The 16,247-nt window shown below is 39.9% G+C and overlaps 1 protein-coding gene across 1 annotated transcript; it reads left to right on the forward strand.

The window, feature by feature from the left end:
* The first annotated feature begins 10,598 nt into the window (after positions 1–10,598).
* On the forward strand, positions 10,599–11,152 carry LOC108144118. Its single transcript, XM_017268761.2, has 2 exons — positions 10,599–10,888; positions 11,085–11,152. Exon 1 carries the CDS (start codon positions 10,627–10,629, stop codon positions 10,864–10,866), a length of 240 nt encoding a protein of 79 aa, XP_017124250.1. The 5' UTR covers positions 10,599–10,626; the 3' UTR covers positions 10,867–10,888; positions 11,085–11,152.
* Positions 11,153–16,247: the final 5,095 nt, after the last annotated feature.

A 16,247-nucleotide genomic window follows, 5' to 3' on the forward strand; every position in this document is an offset into this window, starting at 1 on the left:
AGTAACCGAATGTTTTATTCACACTTTGTTCAAAGCAGTTATTAGTGATAAAAAAAACTTTATAGATAGAATTAATAGCGTTTTTTAAATAAAATAATCTTAATTAATAAAAGCCAACATTTATATAAAAATCGAATTTAACTAGAAAAATATGTATTTTCTAGACAATTTCATCTATTTGTTAATCAAATATGTTCGTTAATTAAATCAGTTTCCTGTTGTTTTTATGGTAGCTTCCCAAAAAAAAAAAACATTTATGAAAAAATCTACATAAGCAGTAACATTTTTTGGTGACACTTATAAAAATAAAATAACTGTTCTTAGAATTACAATTTTTGAAACTAAAGAAACTGCCCAACTTCTTGCTGGCTACGCCACTGGCCAAATTACACTTATGGCCATAATTCAATCAGCGCATTATCAATCACTGCGGCTACTTGTCTTGGCCAGTGAGTCAAGTCAATCAGCCATTGCCTGTCCCGTTCGCACTCGCCTGATCTGTGATCTGTACGTCCCGCTTGCACTTGAGTGTGAAACACGTTTGAAAGTCATTAACTTAAATGATTCACTTTCTGAGCCATAAATTTCGCCACTAACTGGCCAACATCGAGCATCGCATCACCAGTTGCCGAGCATCATCGAAGTTTGTATGCGCGCATGCGCAAAAAACGTCGACAGAAATGTCTTAAAAAATTGCTAAATAATCGCCTTAAATGAGTCTATAAAAGTGAACACCCCGAACGGCGACTATAGTAGAGAGCTCAATCGGCGATCGCCGGATCCAGCAGCCAGAAACCAGAGGATAGCCAACCCAGAAGTATAGTAGTACTCAAAGTGAATTTTCATTGCCAGCGGAAGTCGTAAATCAATTTTTTCCTCTACCAAAAAAATACAGAAAAATGGGGGAAAATGCTGAAAGAGCGGTCCAGTCTCAGCCAAAATATGTTTGGGCCTAGAAATCAGAAATGGGAAAGGGAGGCGCCCATTCTGGAAGAGCATCCGCACCGAGAAATCTTTGTTGCTGCTCCGACCAATTTCGGCTAAGACGACAGCCATAATGATAGGGGCCACTTTTGCCGCCGCCGCCGCCGCTTCCACGCACGCTATATGGCCAAGAGAAGCCAGGGGCGGTGGCTCTAAAGGGGAGGAGTGGGAGGGTCGGGGTTCCGACGGAACGGAAAGGGGCAACTTGTCAGACAATGTATTTGTGTGTTCCATCTACGTTTCCGTTTCAGTGTTTTCAAGACGCCATCATCATGACATTGTCAGAGGCAGCAAAATACGAAGACGACACATCACGCAGCCTTAGAATGTCCGATGCGGGGAGTGGGAGATATTTCATCAGCTTGCTGGGGGAAACTGGCCGGTAAAAAGGTGTCTACAGAAAAAAGGTGTACAGTTTAATTAAAAGTTGTTATTTAATTTATAAAGCTTACCAATAATCAATCTCTAGTATTAAATTAAATTTCAGTGTTTGACTATTAATAAGATTTTGCATAAATCAAGGTGTAGGTACTGAGTTATTAATTAATATTTGCTGTTACTTAAAAATAAGCTTATAAAAACCATTTACAAATGCTTATAATTAAATAAATTTAATAACAATTGTATATTGTTCAGCAAGCGCTTACTTATTGTTTGGACACATTATTTACAGGAACCAACAAACACATGATCTATATAAAACACAGCGCTAAGACTTAAGGCTGTTGAAAAGATCTTAAAATACCTTTAAATGAACCCTTGGAGAAGGGAAATCCCATATGGGAGCGGTTAATTCTGGGAGCCAACGCCTTCGTCTGTGCAGAATAGATAGACAAAAGAGTCCCAAACCAAGTCCGAAATCCTATTCCTATGCCAATGGGATTATCTATGAGCTGTGAAATCCTTTTAGGCGGAAACTATGGAACCCACACACAGCCAACAGGCAACAGGCACAAAGCGAGGACAATGCAACAAGTGTTGCGGCAGATTGAGCAACAAAAGGCTCATAATTATGGAAGCCACACAATGCGACACATTCGAGAGCGAGAGGGCGAGGACAGGGGCCTAAGGTCCCTATAAGTTATGGCCCATACACTGATAAAAAATCTACTATACATATTGCATGATATTTTGTTAATATATATTCGTTTTAAAATGGGTCCTGTTTGCTAAAAATGCATTAAATCAAATTTTACTATGTTTCTACTTCAAATTACATTTGCAAATATTATTTTTATTCATACAATGTATTTTTATTTAGTATCCGAATGCGACAAGTCTTAGTCTTCTATTATATTACATTTTTACATTAGAAGAGAGTGGGTATTTTACAGAGCTTAAGATTTTATACAGAGCAATAATAAAAATAAAGAAAACGTATTTTATACAATGCATTAAATTATTGACAAGCAGAGGAATAATACAGATAAATAAGAGTTATATTTAACATTCGATTATTAAATGTTTCACGTTAGGTATTCTAATATAGTTTATACCATACAAATTCGTATACATATTGTGTTTTCCATTTTTTTTAAATAACTAACACTTGCAATGGATGAAAGAATGAACAAAAAATATAGAAATTAAGTTGATGTGCTTGAATTTACAACGTTTTTGTTACCAGTGTAGTCTGGCTAGCAGGACTGCTGGTCCGGCTAATGAGTGGCCGCAAACAAACCATAAACCAGTCGAATTTTAAGCGGTCCAGCCTTGGCGGCAACTTCTTTTAATACCACTTGACACTTGGCCAGGAGATGCAGGATGCCCCTTCCAATTGCGATTTATGTTCGACAATATTTGGGAAATTAAATCATTGCCGCAGACAGTTTTATAGTGCGGGCGGGAACGGAGGGTATCGGAGGGTATCGGAGGGAATAGAGGGTGTGGGTTCGTGCTGGGGGTAAACTATCTAACAATGACCTGACCTCAACCCGCACCCAGCCCCGCTTAACCCCCTACTGCCGGCCAGCACGAATGAGCAAATTGGAAAAATGTCAATTATGCGCAATTTTGCTTAAGCAATTGACATTTGTTGCTGCTCCGCTGTTGTTTGTTGTGATTGCACGCATACTTGGTCAAATAAATTGACAAATAGGATTTGCGTTTCTCTCTTCTCGTTATATTTTTTTTTTTAGCTTTTCTGCTGGCCATTTTGAATTAATAAATTGCCGCCAATTTGCCGCTAGCCTTGCCAGCGTGGAAAAGTCGACAAAAATTGAAATAACAAAAAATCTGGAAAATATTAGAAAATAATTCAACTGCGTTGTTTGATATTCTTCTGGCTCATATCCCTGCATAGCTTGCAGCCATGTTATCATTTGATTGTTTTTGTTTTTTTCCAGTAATTAGTTTAATTGCCTTTGTTTCGCAGCGAGGTGATTGCATAAGCCCCATGCCAACTGATTGACTTGGCTTTGATCTTTGCTTTTCTGCTGAATGAAATCCAGAACTGATCCAGATATAGATCGTAACTTGTTTTCGCCAGCAGTCGAGACTTCCATCATCTCAGTTGAGTCATGGAAAATCTCTGACCTTACAAACTGTCATTAGTTTGGTTTTGCCTCACAGAGTAGTAATTTTATAGTTGCTAACATGTATACTTACTCTAGTAACTTTACTATAATAATCTTTAATAATCATGGTTAGCAGCACCTTTAAGTTAGTATAAAGTAAAATATATTTTTTTGCAACTGGAGCACACAAAATGGTTGCCTATTTTTAGGGGCATATTTACTGTGAAATTGTGTGTACTTATATTTTAATTGTTAATGGTTTAGGTAGCAATAAATAAAAAATTGATTAGACTTTTGATTATTAAGCTTATTGAAATAATTTCTTAATATATATATTAAAATTCGATTTTTACTTGAAAAAAACATAGGTTTAGGTGAATGTGAGTTAACTTTAGGTAATGTTGTAGGTTTCAATAACATTTATTTTCGGTTCCTGATTTTTGTTCTAATTCAAAATACATGTTTATCCCTAATTGGTTTAGTATAGAAATAGTTTAAATATTAATTGTGAACTTCCCGCTGCCTTGAATTTTTTTTTTCTGGCCACCACTCGACTGCAACCGATTAAAGATCAAACGGATCCACTTCACCACTCGCTCATTCATGAGTGACCTCGACCAGACGAAATCAGACCAAATCAGATTGAAACCCTCACCAAAAAACCTTTATCGCGGGCGCGCAATCAAAACGGAAGTTGCGTTCAATTTATGGGTGAAATTATCCACTGGCCGGGAGAATCGGCTCGTGAAGATTTGCTGAGCTGTGGAAATAAATGGAGATCGTAGATATGTGGCCACCGATTGGTTGGTTAGTTGGTTGGTTCGTTGGCATCGGTGAATTGAATTAGAAGCGCTGGGCAGCAGGACTCATGAATGGGAAGTCGAAGTGAAGTCGGTTCAAGACGGGGCCATGAGATCAGCAGAACTGAGCAACTGAACCCACTTTCTCACCTGTTAAGGTTGTAAAGACTCGAATACAGCAATTTATCGCTGTCGCTCTTCGAGAGCTGAAGCCTCTTCGATTGACTTGGGACTTGGGACTTGGACCTATAAGGGAACTCCATCGCCATCGCCATCGCCATTGCCATCTCCTCATCCTCATCCTCATCGGACTTCGATTGCATTTGGGCTTGAGTTTGGGTTTTGGGCAGCGTCATACGATTTAATTGCTTCGATTGTGTCAGCAGTTTTGTAGTATCCATGTAGTACATGTCTTCATCGCAGTATTTTCTGCTGCGGAAGGGGGCGTTCATGGGCGCTCAATAATTTGATGATCATAATCTATGCCTCTTGACTGACATTCGCTGCCGCTTCCCGCTCAACTTTGCTTTCTTTTCGGCACTTCCAAACCTAACAAAAGGCGCACAAACTTGTTGAAAGCCGTTTGATCCTTTTGAGCTCCATTGATCCTATGGCGCAGATGATTTGGTCAAAAGTCAAGTGTTTGTGCAGCCGCTTCAAAAGGAAGCCGCCAATTTGTCCTTTTTCTCGATCAAATGATCAGGATAACAAGGCCACTCCCCCCTTCACCAATCATCGATGTTTTTTTTTATTGGTTTTTTGTTGGATGAGTAAAGTAAAGTAAGGAAGTCTGTTTTGCGTTCTGTGATTTCTATTTCTGGGTCCAACAACGGCTGCTCCAACTTTTAATGCTCGAATCGCATGCGTAGGTTTTCTATGACGATTAAAACCCTCATATGTCAACTTGGCCCATTCATCATCATCTGCCAGCTGGGGACCCAAACGCAGACGCAAACGTAGACACAGAGGTAGCAAACAGTCGCCAGACACTTGGCTGATGAGCTCAAATCTCATCAAGAAGTGTCTGGCTGGCGGTTCGCAAGCATATATCTCTGTCTTTCTTGATTTTGGGGATCTTACAGCACCTACTTCAGCCTAGCTCTGGTCTGGCGTGATGACTTAATTTTCTTTTCAGCCTGCACTGAGCGAAATCATATGTGGGCTAAGTCTGCGACCGCCGCTAGGAGCCCCTGTTCTATGAGAAATTAACAAAAATGTTGGGAAGCGTGAGCTAAAAATAGCGCTGGCCTAAACATTAAAAACCCACGACCTAAACACTAGTCCACATATGATTTTAAGTTAAAAATATGAAATTTCATTTAAATGCAAAATACTTCTAAAGTGTTTTTTATGTTTTTTAAAAAATAATTGTAGACGATTGCCTTTGCAGCTATTAAAACACAGTGGTTTTTGTTCCTACAAAACAATTAGCAAGTGGAAAGGTCACTTAAACTTAATTATATAAATAAGGAAGAAATTGCCTGTATTCATTTAATATTAAAAGATATATATGTAATATTGATTTTAAAAAACTGTTATTTTTAAAAGCTATACCTTAAAAATAAAAACCAAAATAATTTCTTAAAAAATTTTCTTAAACATTTTATTTTCATTTCCGTAAAATGTTGTTTCTTTGAAATAAATTTGGATAATTATGATTTTCTTACATATTTTATCTCTCTAAAAAGCATTGATTTTTATTGAATTTTATTGTTCAAGAATGGATTTAATTTTGAGGAAATTTTGTCTACACATTACCTAGAAAGTATGAATGAAATTCACATTTATATTATACATAGACCGCTTGAAGGAAACCTACAAGTTTGATTGACACATAACCTAAAAGTAGGAAAATAGTCTATAATTCGGTTTTTATTGGTAATGCATTTTTTCTTTTTGTTATTACTTTGTCAAGCATAGCCTATGAATTAGTCCACTATTTCTCTCAGTGCTCTTGGAGGCACCTTTAACCCATCCCGATCAGGTGCCTCTGCCCTTGTTGGCTGGGACTTCAGTGTTGGATGGAGGATGGAGTATGGAGTATGGAGCCGGAGCCAGTCGACTACTTGAGCGTCACCGCAGTGACACACGCAAGTGGTTGGCCTGTCGCTGGTCTGCGAACCCTATACTCTCTCCTCCTCTAGAGAACGCGGAGTAACCCAGGAACCCTCGTCATGATGCAGCGCTTTTTGGGAGCCGAGCAAAGTGAAGTTGTTGCCTGGCTAGGAGCTGCTGTTGACTACGAGTATTTGCTGTAATCATTATGGTAGCGCCTAAGCCTCTGCACTCGGATGATAAATCTATCTTTTATTAGCATTTCAAACACACTCCGATGAGTTGCACGTGTTGGACGTAAGTGAGTTGTTTTGGCCTAATCCCAATTAAAACCACATTTCTCATCGATCCCATCGAGATTCAGATTCAAGTGAAATCGTTAATGAGCGCATAAAGTTTGGACTTAGGAGAGCACGAGTCCCTGGTTTCGAGGGGCAGGCGGAACCCGTTTCCTGGGTGTCGTATATAAATCGCGTGCTGCACTGGAGGTCTTCAAAACGCTTACGAGTTGATGCCTCGGGGCCAGGGCACAGCCACAGCCACAACCACATCCCAAGTCCACGTCCAAGTCGGAGCCTCATCATCGGCATCCGTCTCTTACACCCAGAGCAAAATATGGACTTAAAACGTTAACAAATAACTGCAGATAAAGTAACATGGCCTAAAATTTGGCTGAAAAAACTAAGAAAGTAAAGGCTAAATAAATAGTCAAAAACAATACCGAAATTTAAGGTGAAATTGACTTAACAAAATATACTTTAAGTCATCTGGATCAGCCTACAAATTTAAATCATAAATGCATTGAAAATTAAATGAAAAATCAACCTTCACCCAAAATTACGTAAATAGTATGTATTAAAGTAACCTACATTTTAGGAATATTGACAAAATTAATTAAAATGTTCTTTAATTAAGGTAGTTTTTCAATTTGGTCAATTTGGACCACTTTTATAAATCCAAATATTTTCTTTTAGTTTCTTTACTTAACTTACTTTTAATAATTATTTTGGTTTTGTTTGGATAAGCCTGTTAAATAGAAAAAAAATGAAAAAAAAATTGAACTGAATAAGGGAAATAAGTACTAAAATCAAACAACTAAAGTAGATTCCTTTAATTTGTTTGCCGTGAATGAGCCATTTATTCCATTTTAAGACCACGATGGTTTTAAAACTCAATTGAAGGCAATTATATAAATCAATGAAGTTTTTTCTGAGTGTACTGGACTGTCCCTGCCCGCCATTCATTTGGCCTGGGTGTTGACCAGTCTCGGACTGCGCCCGGGGTCATCTGGCAGCTCCTGTCTTTCCTTCCTTCCAGAAAGAAAGAGAGAGAGAGACCTGGGCTAATGATGAACCAGGGCCAGGGCAGCCCGCTTTCGGTGTTTTCTTCAGCTGGCCAAGTTCGAGTGTTTGGCCAAAACAAGATTGATTTCCTGAAATCGAAACCTTGGGACGAGTTGCAAAGCCAGAGACACGCAAGGGGCCCAGTGATCGCAGTGATAATGATGTCGAAAGCCAGTTTTTCTCGCTGTTTTGTTTTTTTATTGAGAGTATATGGTATGGTATGGTATAGTATGGGGTGGTGGCCATATCATGGTCCCTGGTCCGAGGTTCGCGTCCCCTTCAGCGAAATGCAAAAACAAATTGTTTGTGGGTCAGCCAGGGAGGATGAAGTAGAGCTTGGCTTGGCCACTGGGGGCGTTCCGTTGTTTCAAGGAATTCAAGGGAAACAGAAACAGAAACAGCAAAAGGATAAGGATGAGGATGAGGATGAGGAGCCTGCCCGGAGGCGGGGAACGACCTCGTCTGGAACTCAGTCTCCAACTCCAACTCCAACTTCATCTCCATCTTTTTTCCAGGAGACAGAACACGGAAGCCTAATGCCGACCATGTGATTTGTGATTTGTGCTTTTGGGCTCGGTCTGTTTTGTGTTTGGCTGCTGTTTCCTTGGAAAACGCGCCATTCTAGGCCTAACTTCTGGCAATGACAAAGCGCTGAGCACTGACTGGAGCAGCAGCAGCAGCAGCAGCAGCAACATCAGTGGCACAGCAGCGGCACAGCAGCAACAGCAACAGCAACAGCAACGGCACAGCAGCAGCAGCATGCTAATTTATGAAGTAGCAACTTGCAGCGACATGGATGCAGTAATTATAGCTTGGCAACTTGTTGCCAGCCAGGCCCAACTCCATGAATGGGAAGAAAGCCAGGCCAGTTTGCTGTTTTCCATGCTAAACAGAAGCTGTTCTACTGCAGCGGCATCAGGTGAACATGCTTGTGGATATGGACGTGCATGTTGTTGTAGATGTGGTAGTGGACGTGAACGCGCCCACTCGGTTAGTCCGCCGGGCCGCCAAGAGAACACCAAACAGCTAAGACAAAAAACAGGAGGTCAGATTTGAAAAGGAGCATCGTTTGATACTCTATCTAAAATTTATATTTTGTATTATATTATGACAATAGAAATAGTTATCAAAATACATTATATCCAATAACTTATTGGATTGTGATTCATTATATTAATTTATGTATTTATTCAAGACCAAAAATAAAGCATTCAGAGGACAGTTTATTAAAGCTAAAAAAGCTATTATTATATTTTAAATTTTCTTCAAACATCAGATTTTCATATTCTTAGCTATAGCGCAGATCCTAAAGCTGATGGAATATGCATTTATATGGGACTTTTACTCTGGAGCACCATAAAATCATGGAGGAGTACAAATGATAAATATTAGGAATATCAACAAGTTTTTGCTTTGTATTTAGCAACTTAAATCATATTATAATTAATTTTTAAATATATTGTATTTTAAGGAAAGAATTCAAATAAATATATTAAATACTCCAAGTTAGGGTATCCAAATAACTGGCTCAAAAAGCTAAGAAAAAGGTCCTACCCCGTGGCGTTTTGGCTGTTGATGGGTTGGCTCTGCTGACTGCTTGGCAGCGGCAACAGCAACATGCGGCATGCGGCATGCAGCAACAGCAACAGCAACAGCAACAGCAGCAGCAACATGGGGCAGCGGCAACATAGTTTACACACCTACCGGAGTCGCTGTCGCTGTCGAAGTTGGGGGGCTGGGCTCCGTCTACCGAACCCTCTGGCCAGTAACATGCACTTAACTGGTAGCCACAATGCACTTTATAATACCCGGGAACATGGCTCGCATCTTCGAATCTGTGCCTGCATTTGTATCTGTATCTGTATCTGTATCTGCCCCTCCTCGCAGCTTGATAGATGCTGCTGCCTCGGACTTCCCGGAGCGATATACCAGGGGGCGTTGCTGCTGTGCTGCACTATGCTTCACTGTGCCTGTGCTGCAGCAGTGCAACATTGGTGGATAGAAGTAGCAAGAACCTCACCGTTAGCTGACTTGTGAGCTTGGCCCTCATTTGCATCGGGCCATAAACTCGCTGGCCCAGTTTTTAGCGCACTAACCCGAATTTGAATTTGCAAATGCAAATGCAAATGTAAATGCGAATGCGAGTCCAATTGCGTCGAACTTTGAGCCGGCGCTAGGCAGCGACCTTGGATTAGCTTAATCCGTTCAGTTGCGACCCTTTTAATCCCTTTCTTCCTGCAGGGCAGCCCATTAGCAAGGACCTCAAGGGTTGCACATCGGACAGCGGAAGGAGGTGTTTTGCGCCCGTGTACCAAAATATAATTAGCGAACTACGGCAAATCTCTTTTTAATGCCCGCCTGGCTGCGGGGGTGTTCCGATTGAAATTGGAGCGTAACCGAGGGAAGTGTGAAAAGTCGATGCGATGCTGAATTTCCGAAAACCGAAAACCAATGGCCAAATGGCCAGCAAAAGCAAAAGCGAAGGTAGACGATGTCGGGAATTAAAAGCGCAGCCGCCTCTCATCATCATCAGCATCATCCTTAGCCCATAGTCCACAAAAACACTCACGCACACAAGGAATTAAGTTGAGTTCTGAGTTCTGAGTTCTTAGCTCTGAGTTGTGAGTTCTGAGTTCCCTGCGAGACATTAAAGATGCCGACCAAGGCAGAGGACTCTGGATGTTTGGCGCCAGCCAGGGAGACAATATAAATCATATCACTCACACACAAAGGCAATCGAATGAAGGGGAAAGCTGGCTGCCTTTGTTAATTAATTGTGCAGCGCCGATATGGACACCTTTTTAGGGTCTGCATTTTCTTTAGAGCCCCGACAGTCAAAGTAAACTTTGCATTTTTTGTATAAGGGGAGGAACCAAAATCTACAATATTACCAATTCAATTCAAATATATTTCTTTTCTTGGGCCGTAATGATGCTGCTGCTGCTGTTGCTGTTCAGTCTGCCAATGGCAAGAAACGATCTTGGGGAGTACAGAACTGGACTTGCTGTTCAGCCCCAGCAATGCCATGTCCACGAGGAGGTCTTCCTCATGAAGGAGCACTTCCATCCTCTGCAAGGTGTCACCGCCAAGCGGTTGCATTTGACCTGGTGGTGTGCCCTCCTGGAAAGTCTCTTCCTGCTGCTGCTGGTGAAGCTGCTGCAGTGGTAGTACTATGAGCCAACAGTAAGCGGTAATTGCTGCGCTTACATCAGTAAGCCAACAATGGCGACAAATGTCACACATGCTGCTCATAAATCACATCGGAAACTGTTTTTCCCCATTTCTCTTGCTTGTCGAACACACACACACACACACACGCACATGATAATTTGACTGGCAGGTCGGGCTTAGGTGATTCTAATTAAATTGTTCAAAATGTTTTTCAGCGCACTTTTGGGCCTGGCGCTGGAAAATCGCTGACAAATGTTTCCGTCAAAACATACAAAAAAGTTTTCATTTTGTTTTGTCAAAGTCCAGGACAAATAGCACAGTGGTAAAGGAACCACAAAAAATGTCGGTGAAGATATATAGCTTAATGTATGAAAATAAAATGGTTTATAAAAAATTTAAAAATTAATTAATTATCAAATAGTATTGATAAATTTTTGGTTCAATATTTTCAATAAATAAGTCGACTAAACTGTCTTAAAAAATGGTATGGTAAAATCAAAACAGATTTAAAAATCTTCAAAATTTTGCTAGTTAATGATTTATTTCATATTGCAAATTCTTAAATCGATGAGTAGCAAAATTTTAAAGTAAAGTTTTATTTTTTAATGCCCTTTTAATGATATGAAAATAAAATGTTAAATTATAAAATAACATAATAATGCAGCCAACTTCAGTAAACTGAATAAAAAAGTCGGTTGTTTATAATCAAAAATTAAAAAAAAACTGCCAATTTAATTTATTTAATTAAATTAAGAATGAGATTTGGTCTCCTTGCCACTGTCCAAATACTCGAAGGGGTCCAATAATCGGCACCCTCACCATGGCAAATTAAACTTTACCTTTGGGGAAGCCAACTACCTTATCCATTTGAATAAAAACGAAACAAAGCTACTACTGCTACTACGAGATAATTTAAAACGAATTAAAACCGCAACCGTTTGAAACCTCCCGAACCCAAATAAAACCGAACCGAAGCCATCCAATTGAAAATAGCAACAAGTTAATTTGAGCAGCACCCCTCCTCCTCGAATCGCGCCTTTTCGGAAAGTCATTAGAAAAAATGTCGAGTCGAGCAATTTGAATATTTCGATGGCAATGTACGTTGCGACTCCAACTCCGTCGGTTAATTTAAGGTGATAATTGCTTTTTAATGTGACACAACTAAATTTTTCCCATTTACATACTGCGCCTCTTGTTGTTGCTGTTGTTGTTGTTGTGCCGGAAGTTTTTTCAGGCCTGCGCATGTGCAGCCAAGAGGTTGATGGTGGAGGGGGTTGAGCAGAGGGGCGGGGGCGGTGCCAGACACTTGTTACGTCGCAGCAGCAACAACAACAACTACAATACCGCTAGCACTACAATAATAAAGTGTCAACAATTATTTTCAAATTTCCAAACATTTCATTTCATTTTTGTTTCGGTGTTAAGTTTTTTGATGTTTTTTGGGTTTTTTTTTTGTTATTTGTTGATGCTCTGTGGCTGTTCCTTTCGAGTGACGCTGCTTAAAACGTTCCCAAAGTGTGAAATTGCCGAATCCCAAGGGGAGTTGAAGCGATTTAAGGGGCGGTGTTCGACGAGCCGAAAGTTTTAATGTTAATCGAATGAGTTTTAAGGCAGGGATCTAGAAACATAAGTATTTACATATATTGTCTATTGGACAAGTTGTGTAACATATTGATATACATAAAACAAAAAACAAAAAATTAAAAAAACGAAAAACAAAAATTAAAAAAACAAATTTCTTACATTTTTTAACTCTTCAAGATTATTGAATATAAAAAAACCTGGACATTATTCTAATTGATTTTTTATTGAGCTTTTAGCATGCAAATTAGAATTGTCGTTTGTTATAAAATTGTTTAATAGTTTTGAAAAAGTAATTTATTGGGTAATAAAAATAAATATATACAAAATATTATATTACTTTAATCGATTTTTTATTAACCTGCATCCATAAAGCTGAGGGATAATAAAAACCACGTTTGTAATTTTATAAACTAGAATTGTCGTGCTACAGTCGTAGACTACTAGTATAGTTTGAGCAGCAAAATAGATAATAAAAACATTCCCAGAATATAATCTCTACAAAAAAATGTAAAGTAAATAACAAATATACAAATGTTTTCTACATATAGCAAACTACTGAAATTGTTTCTTTTTTCGTTTGAGGTTCCGGCGATCAAGTTTTTTACTTCAGTCTTTTGTTTTGGATAAAGTTGTTTTTTAATTTGATTTTGTAAAAATATTTTGTACTTATAGTGCCAGAACACAAAATAAAAAAAAATATTAATAATGCGAGCGCTTGAAGAAATATTTATTTTATAAAAATGACAATAGAATAAAAATAATCAATCAAACCATTGGCTAAAAAGTTTTCAAAGTTTTGATTATTTAAACCAATTAGATTTAATGTAAGGAAGTTCAACTTTAATTACCAATGTTAATTTTTTTTAAAGTCTTAACAGAAAAAAATAAAATAATTTTATCAAACACAATGTTTTGATTATTTAAACCAAGTGGGTTTAATGTAAAAAAAGCTGATCTTTAATGGCCAATACTTAAGCCATCAGTTTTATTGAAATGACCTAATAGAATAAAATAACACTCTTTTCGCCATCTCAGAGCAATGAAGCCATCACCATTCCAATCGAAATTCCTGGACGGCGGGGCCCGACCAGTTCCACTGCAGCAGTCGTTTTCCGGCCATTGTGTTTCGGTGGCTAATTGGCGCAGTTGGAATTTGTGTCCCAGTGCCAGGTGGAATCGCGTCCAAACGACTCGCGCGTGGTGGATCCTAGGATTCAATGAATACATCAACACTCAGAGGATCAGAGCGGAGTGAAGCCGTTGGCCTGCAAAATTTATTGGCCCGGCCAGTGTCGGTGCTGCCAATTAACGCCAGGACAGGATGGCAGTCCGCTGTAGAGCCCACTGTATAGCCCAACTGCAGAGCCACCAGCGACGTTGATCTTTGAAGCCAGCCGCCTGGAAGTGGCCCAAAGAGGGCGATGAAGTCGTCGGCTCAGCTGGAGTCGTAAACTCTGATTTATTTCGAATTGAATGTCAATACACACAGGCTTGGCTTGGCGGCTCCATGTGGCTCCCCGAGCTCTGGCGAACCGCAGGCGGTCCTGACCCAATTTGGCGCCTGCTGAGGCGCTTTCATTAGCCTCCTCGTACATCATAAACAGATTCATAAACTCGGCGTTTCCCGCCCTTCCCCCTTTTCGCGTTGCACTTCGCGGGGCTCCACTGTGTGGGTTAATGGCGTTGAAAGGCGCATCGAATGGTCCGTTTCCGCGGTGAGGTGAGGTGAGGTAAGCGCCTGCAGTTTGATTTTCGCTAGTCGCGGACCTCAAACCAAACTAAAGCAAACCAAACCAAACCGAACCGAACAATTTCTGCCCTTATACAGACTCATTAAAATGTAATTTGAGCGCCTTGCCTCGCATTTCATTTGGCTGGAAACGGTCAAGTGAGCGGGCCATCAAATGTGGCTCGGAGTCAGTTTCCATTTCATTGAGTTGGTCGGTTCGACCAACTGCTCGACAGCAACCCCCAGAAGCTAGCTCTTTGGCCATCTCTTTCTTGATTTATGCTCTTTCGCTCGCACAAGGGTTCACGTTCATGTTAACGTTAACGTTCACGTTCACTCGTCCCGTCATTTGTGGCACATTATTATTTAAATGATAAATTGTATTTCGTTTGGGAACTTTTGGTCGTCGTCGCTTGCATTTTCGTGGGTGTTTCCGTGCGCTTTCCCCTTCCATTCCTTTCCACTTTTCCGTTCATTTTCTTTGGCCCGGCCCGGGTCTTCTCCTTGGGTTTTCTTTGCCCCGAAAATTAATCGTCTCATTTGTCCAAATGCCCGCTCTTGGCTTTAATTTGGAAATTAATGTTGTTTGGTAATAAAATCGATTTGGCTTCCGTATTTGCTCGCTTCTGGAAGTGATTTCTTGGTCAAGTGAGATACCAAAATGGGTAAAGCTCAGAGGTTAGCCTTTCTTCCTGTTTGTTTATGGCCTTCAATGCAATCAAGTGGCATTATGGTAATCTCTTTAGTAATGAGAAAAGTCAATAAATGGGAAAGGTCAAAGGGTTTTGGGGAGTCAAGGAGGAAAGTTGACTAGGTCAACAGGAAAGTTGGCTAGAAAATAGTTCATTAGGTTAATTATTTGTGGCACATAATACTCCCAATAAAAGGGATGTTTCAGTTAAGGTTTACAGAAATTAAATTCTAGCTAGTATTTTCTTGTATTTTTATTTAGAAGAAATAAAATTTAGAAGAAGAATTTATCAGAAATAATCTCTTACTTTATATACATATATGAAATCACAAATCAACCACTTCTGAAAAGATTTTAAAGCCCATAACATAAAGAGGGGAACATTATTTTTCTTACAAAATCACACAAATAAATAAAACAAATTATATTAATAATAAGTAAGCTAATAAACTTCTTTAAGCTGGATAATCTATATAATCGATACCCTATATCTGATTGATCTATGTGGCGGGTTCATCTGCGACAAGTTGATAAATTAATTCGCCCGTCTGATTGACTTGCAAACGTGTTTGTTTGACATATTTGCACGTGTCTCGTGTGGCTGTAATTTGATTTTGATTTATGGCCAATTAATCGCGGCCCAAGAGGGGCAAACACACACACACACACACTCGCAAGCACACAAACACACAGTTGAAGCGCCTTTAGTGGGAAAAGGAACAGTAGCTGCCGCTGCCGCTGCCGCTGCTGAACTCGGTCTAATCATAATTTGCATTTAATAAATATTTCATTAAGTAATTGCAACAATTACGTGCATTTGAACCGTTCTGTTCCCCTTAAATTAGTGCAGTGCAGCCGACCAGGTCAGTGCGATCCAGTTCGGACGAGGGATTAACATTTAACATTTCAGTCGGATCAGGCGCACAATTATCGCTGCCTTCTCGATACTAATATATTTATTTTTAGATAATAAACTTTATTCGGTTTTTTGTGGCACTCTGGTTCTGGTTAATTGCGCCGCCGCTCCGATTCATGAATATGCATATTTTCCACTTCTAGCGGAAATCCTTCTCAGGTGACAAGTGTCTGGTAAGGAGGAGGAGAGGGCGGGGGTACCGCTTTACCGCCGCTCCAACTCAAAAAGGTAGAAATTCCGCTGTTCTCTCCGGTCTGCGACTTTGTCTTGTGAATGAAAAACTCCGCTCGAACAAATGGCCTGTGTCGCTTGGTCCAAAAGCCACAAAGCGACATTATGTTGCTAAAAAGGACGCCATTTTGAATTGGACCTGCGCGCGCTCTCCGCTCTTCGCTCTCTATGGTGACGCTCAAGGGGGCGTGGCTAGCGAGAGAGGAGAGTATCCGCTCTCAGCAGGG

This window comes from Drosophila elegans, unplaced genomic scaffold, assembly GCF_018152505.1.
Source record: "Drosophila elegans isolate 14027-0461.03 unplaced genomic scaffold, ASM1815250v1 contig_183, whole genome shotgun sequence".
In the NCBI taxonomy this organism is placed as follows: domain Eukaryota; kingdom Metazoa; phylum Arthropoda; class Insecta; order Diptera; family Drosophilidae; genus Drosophila; species Drosophila elegans.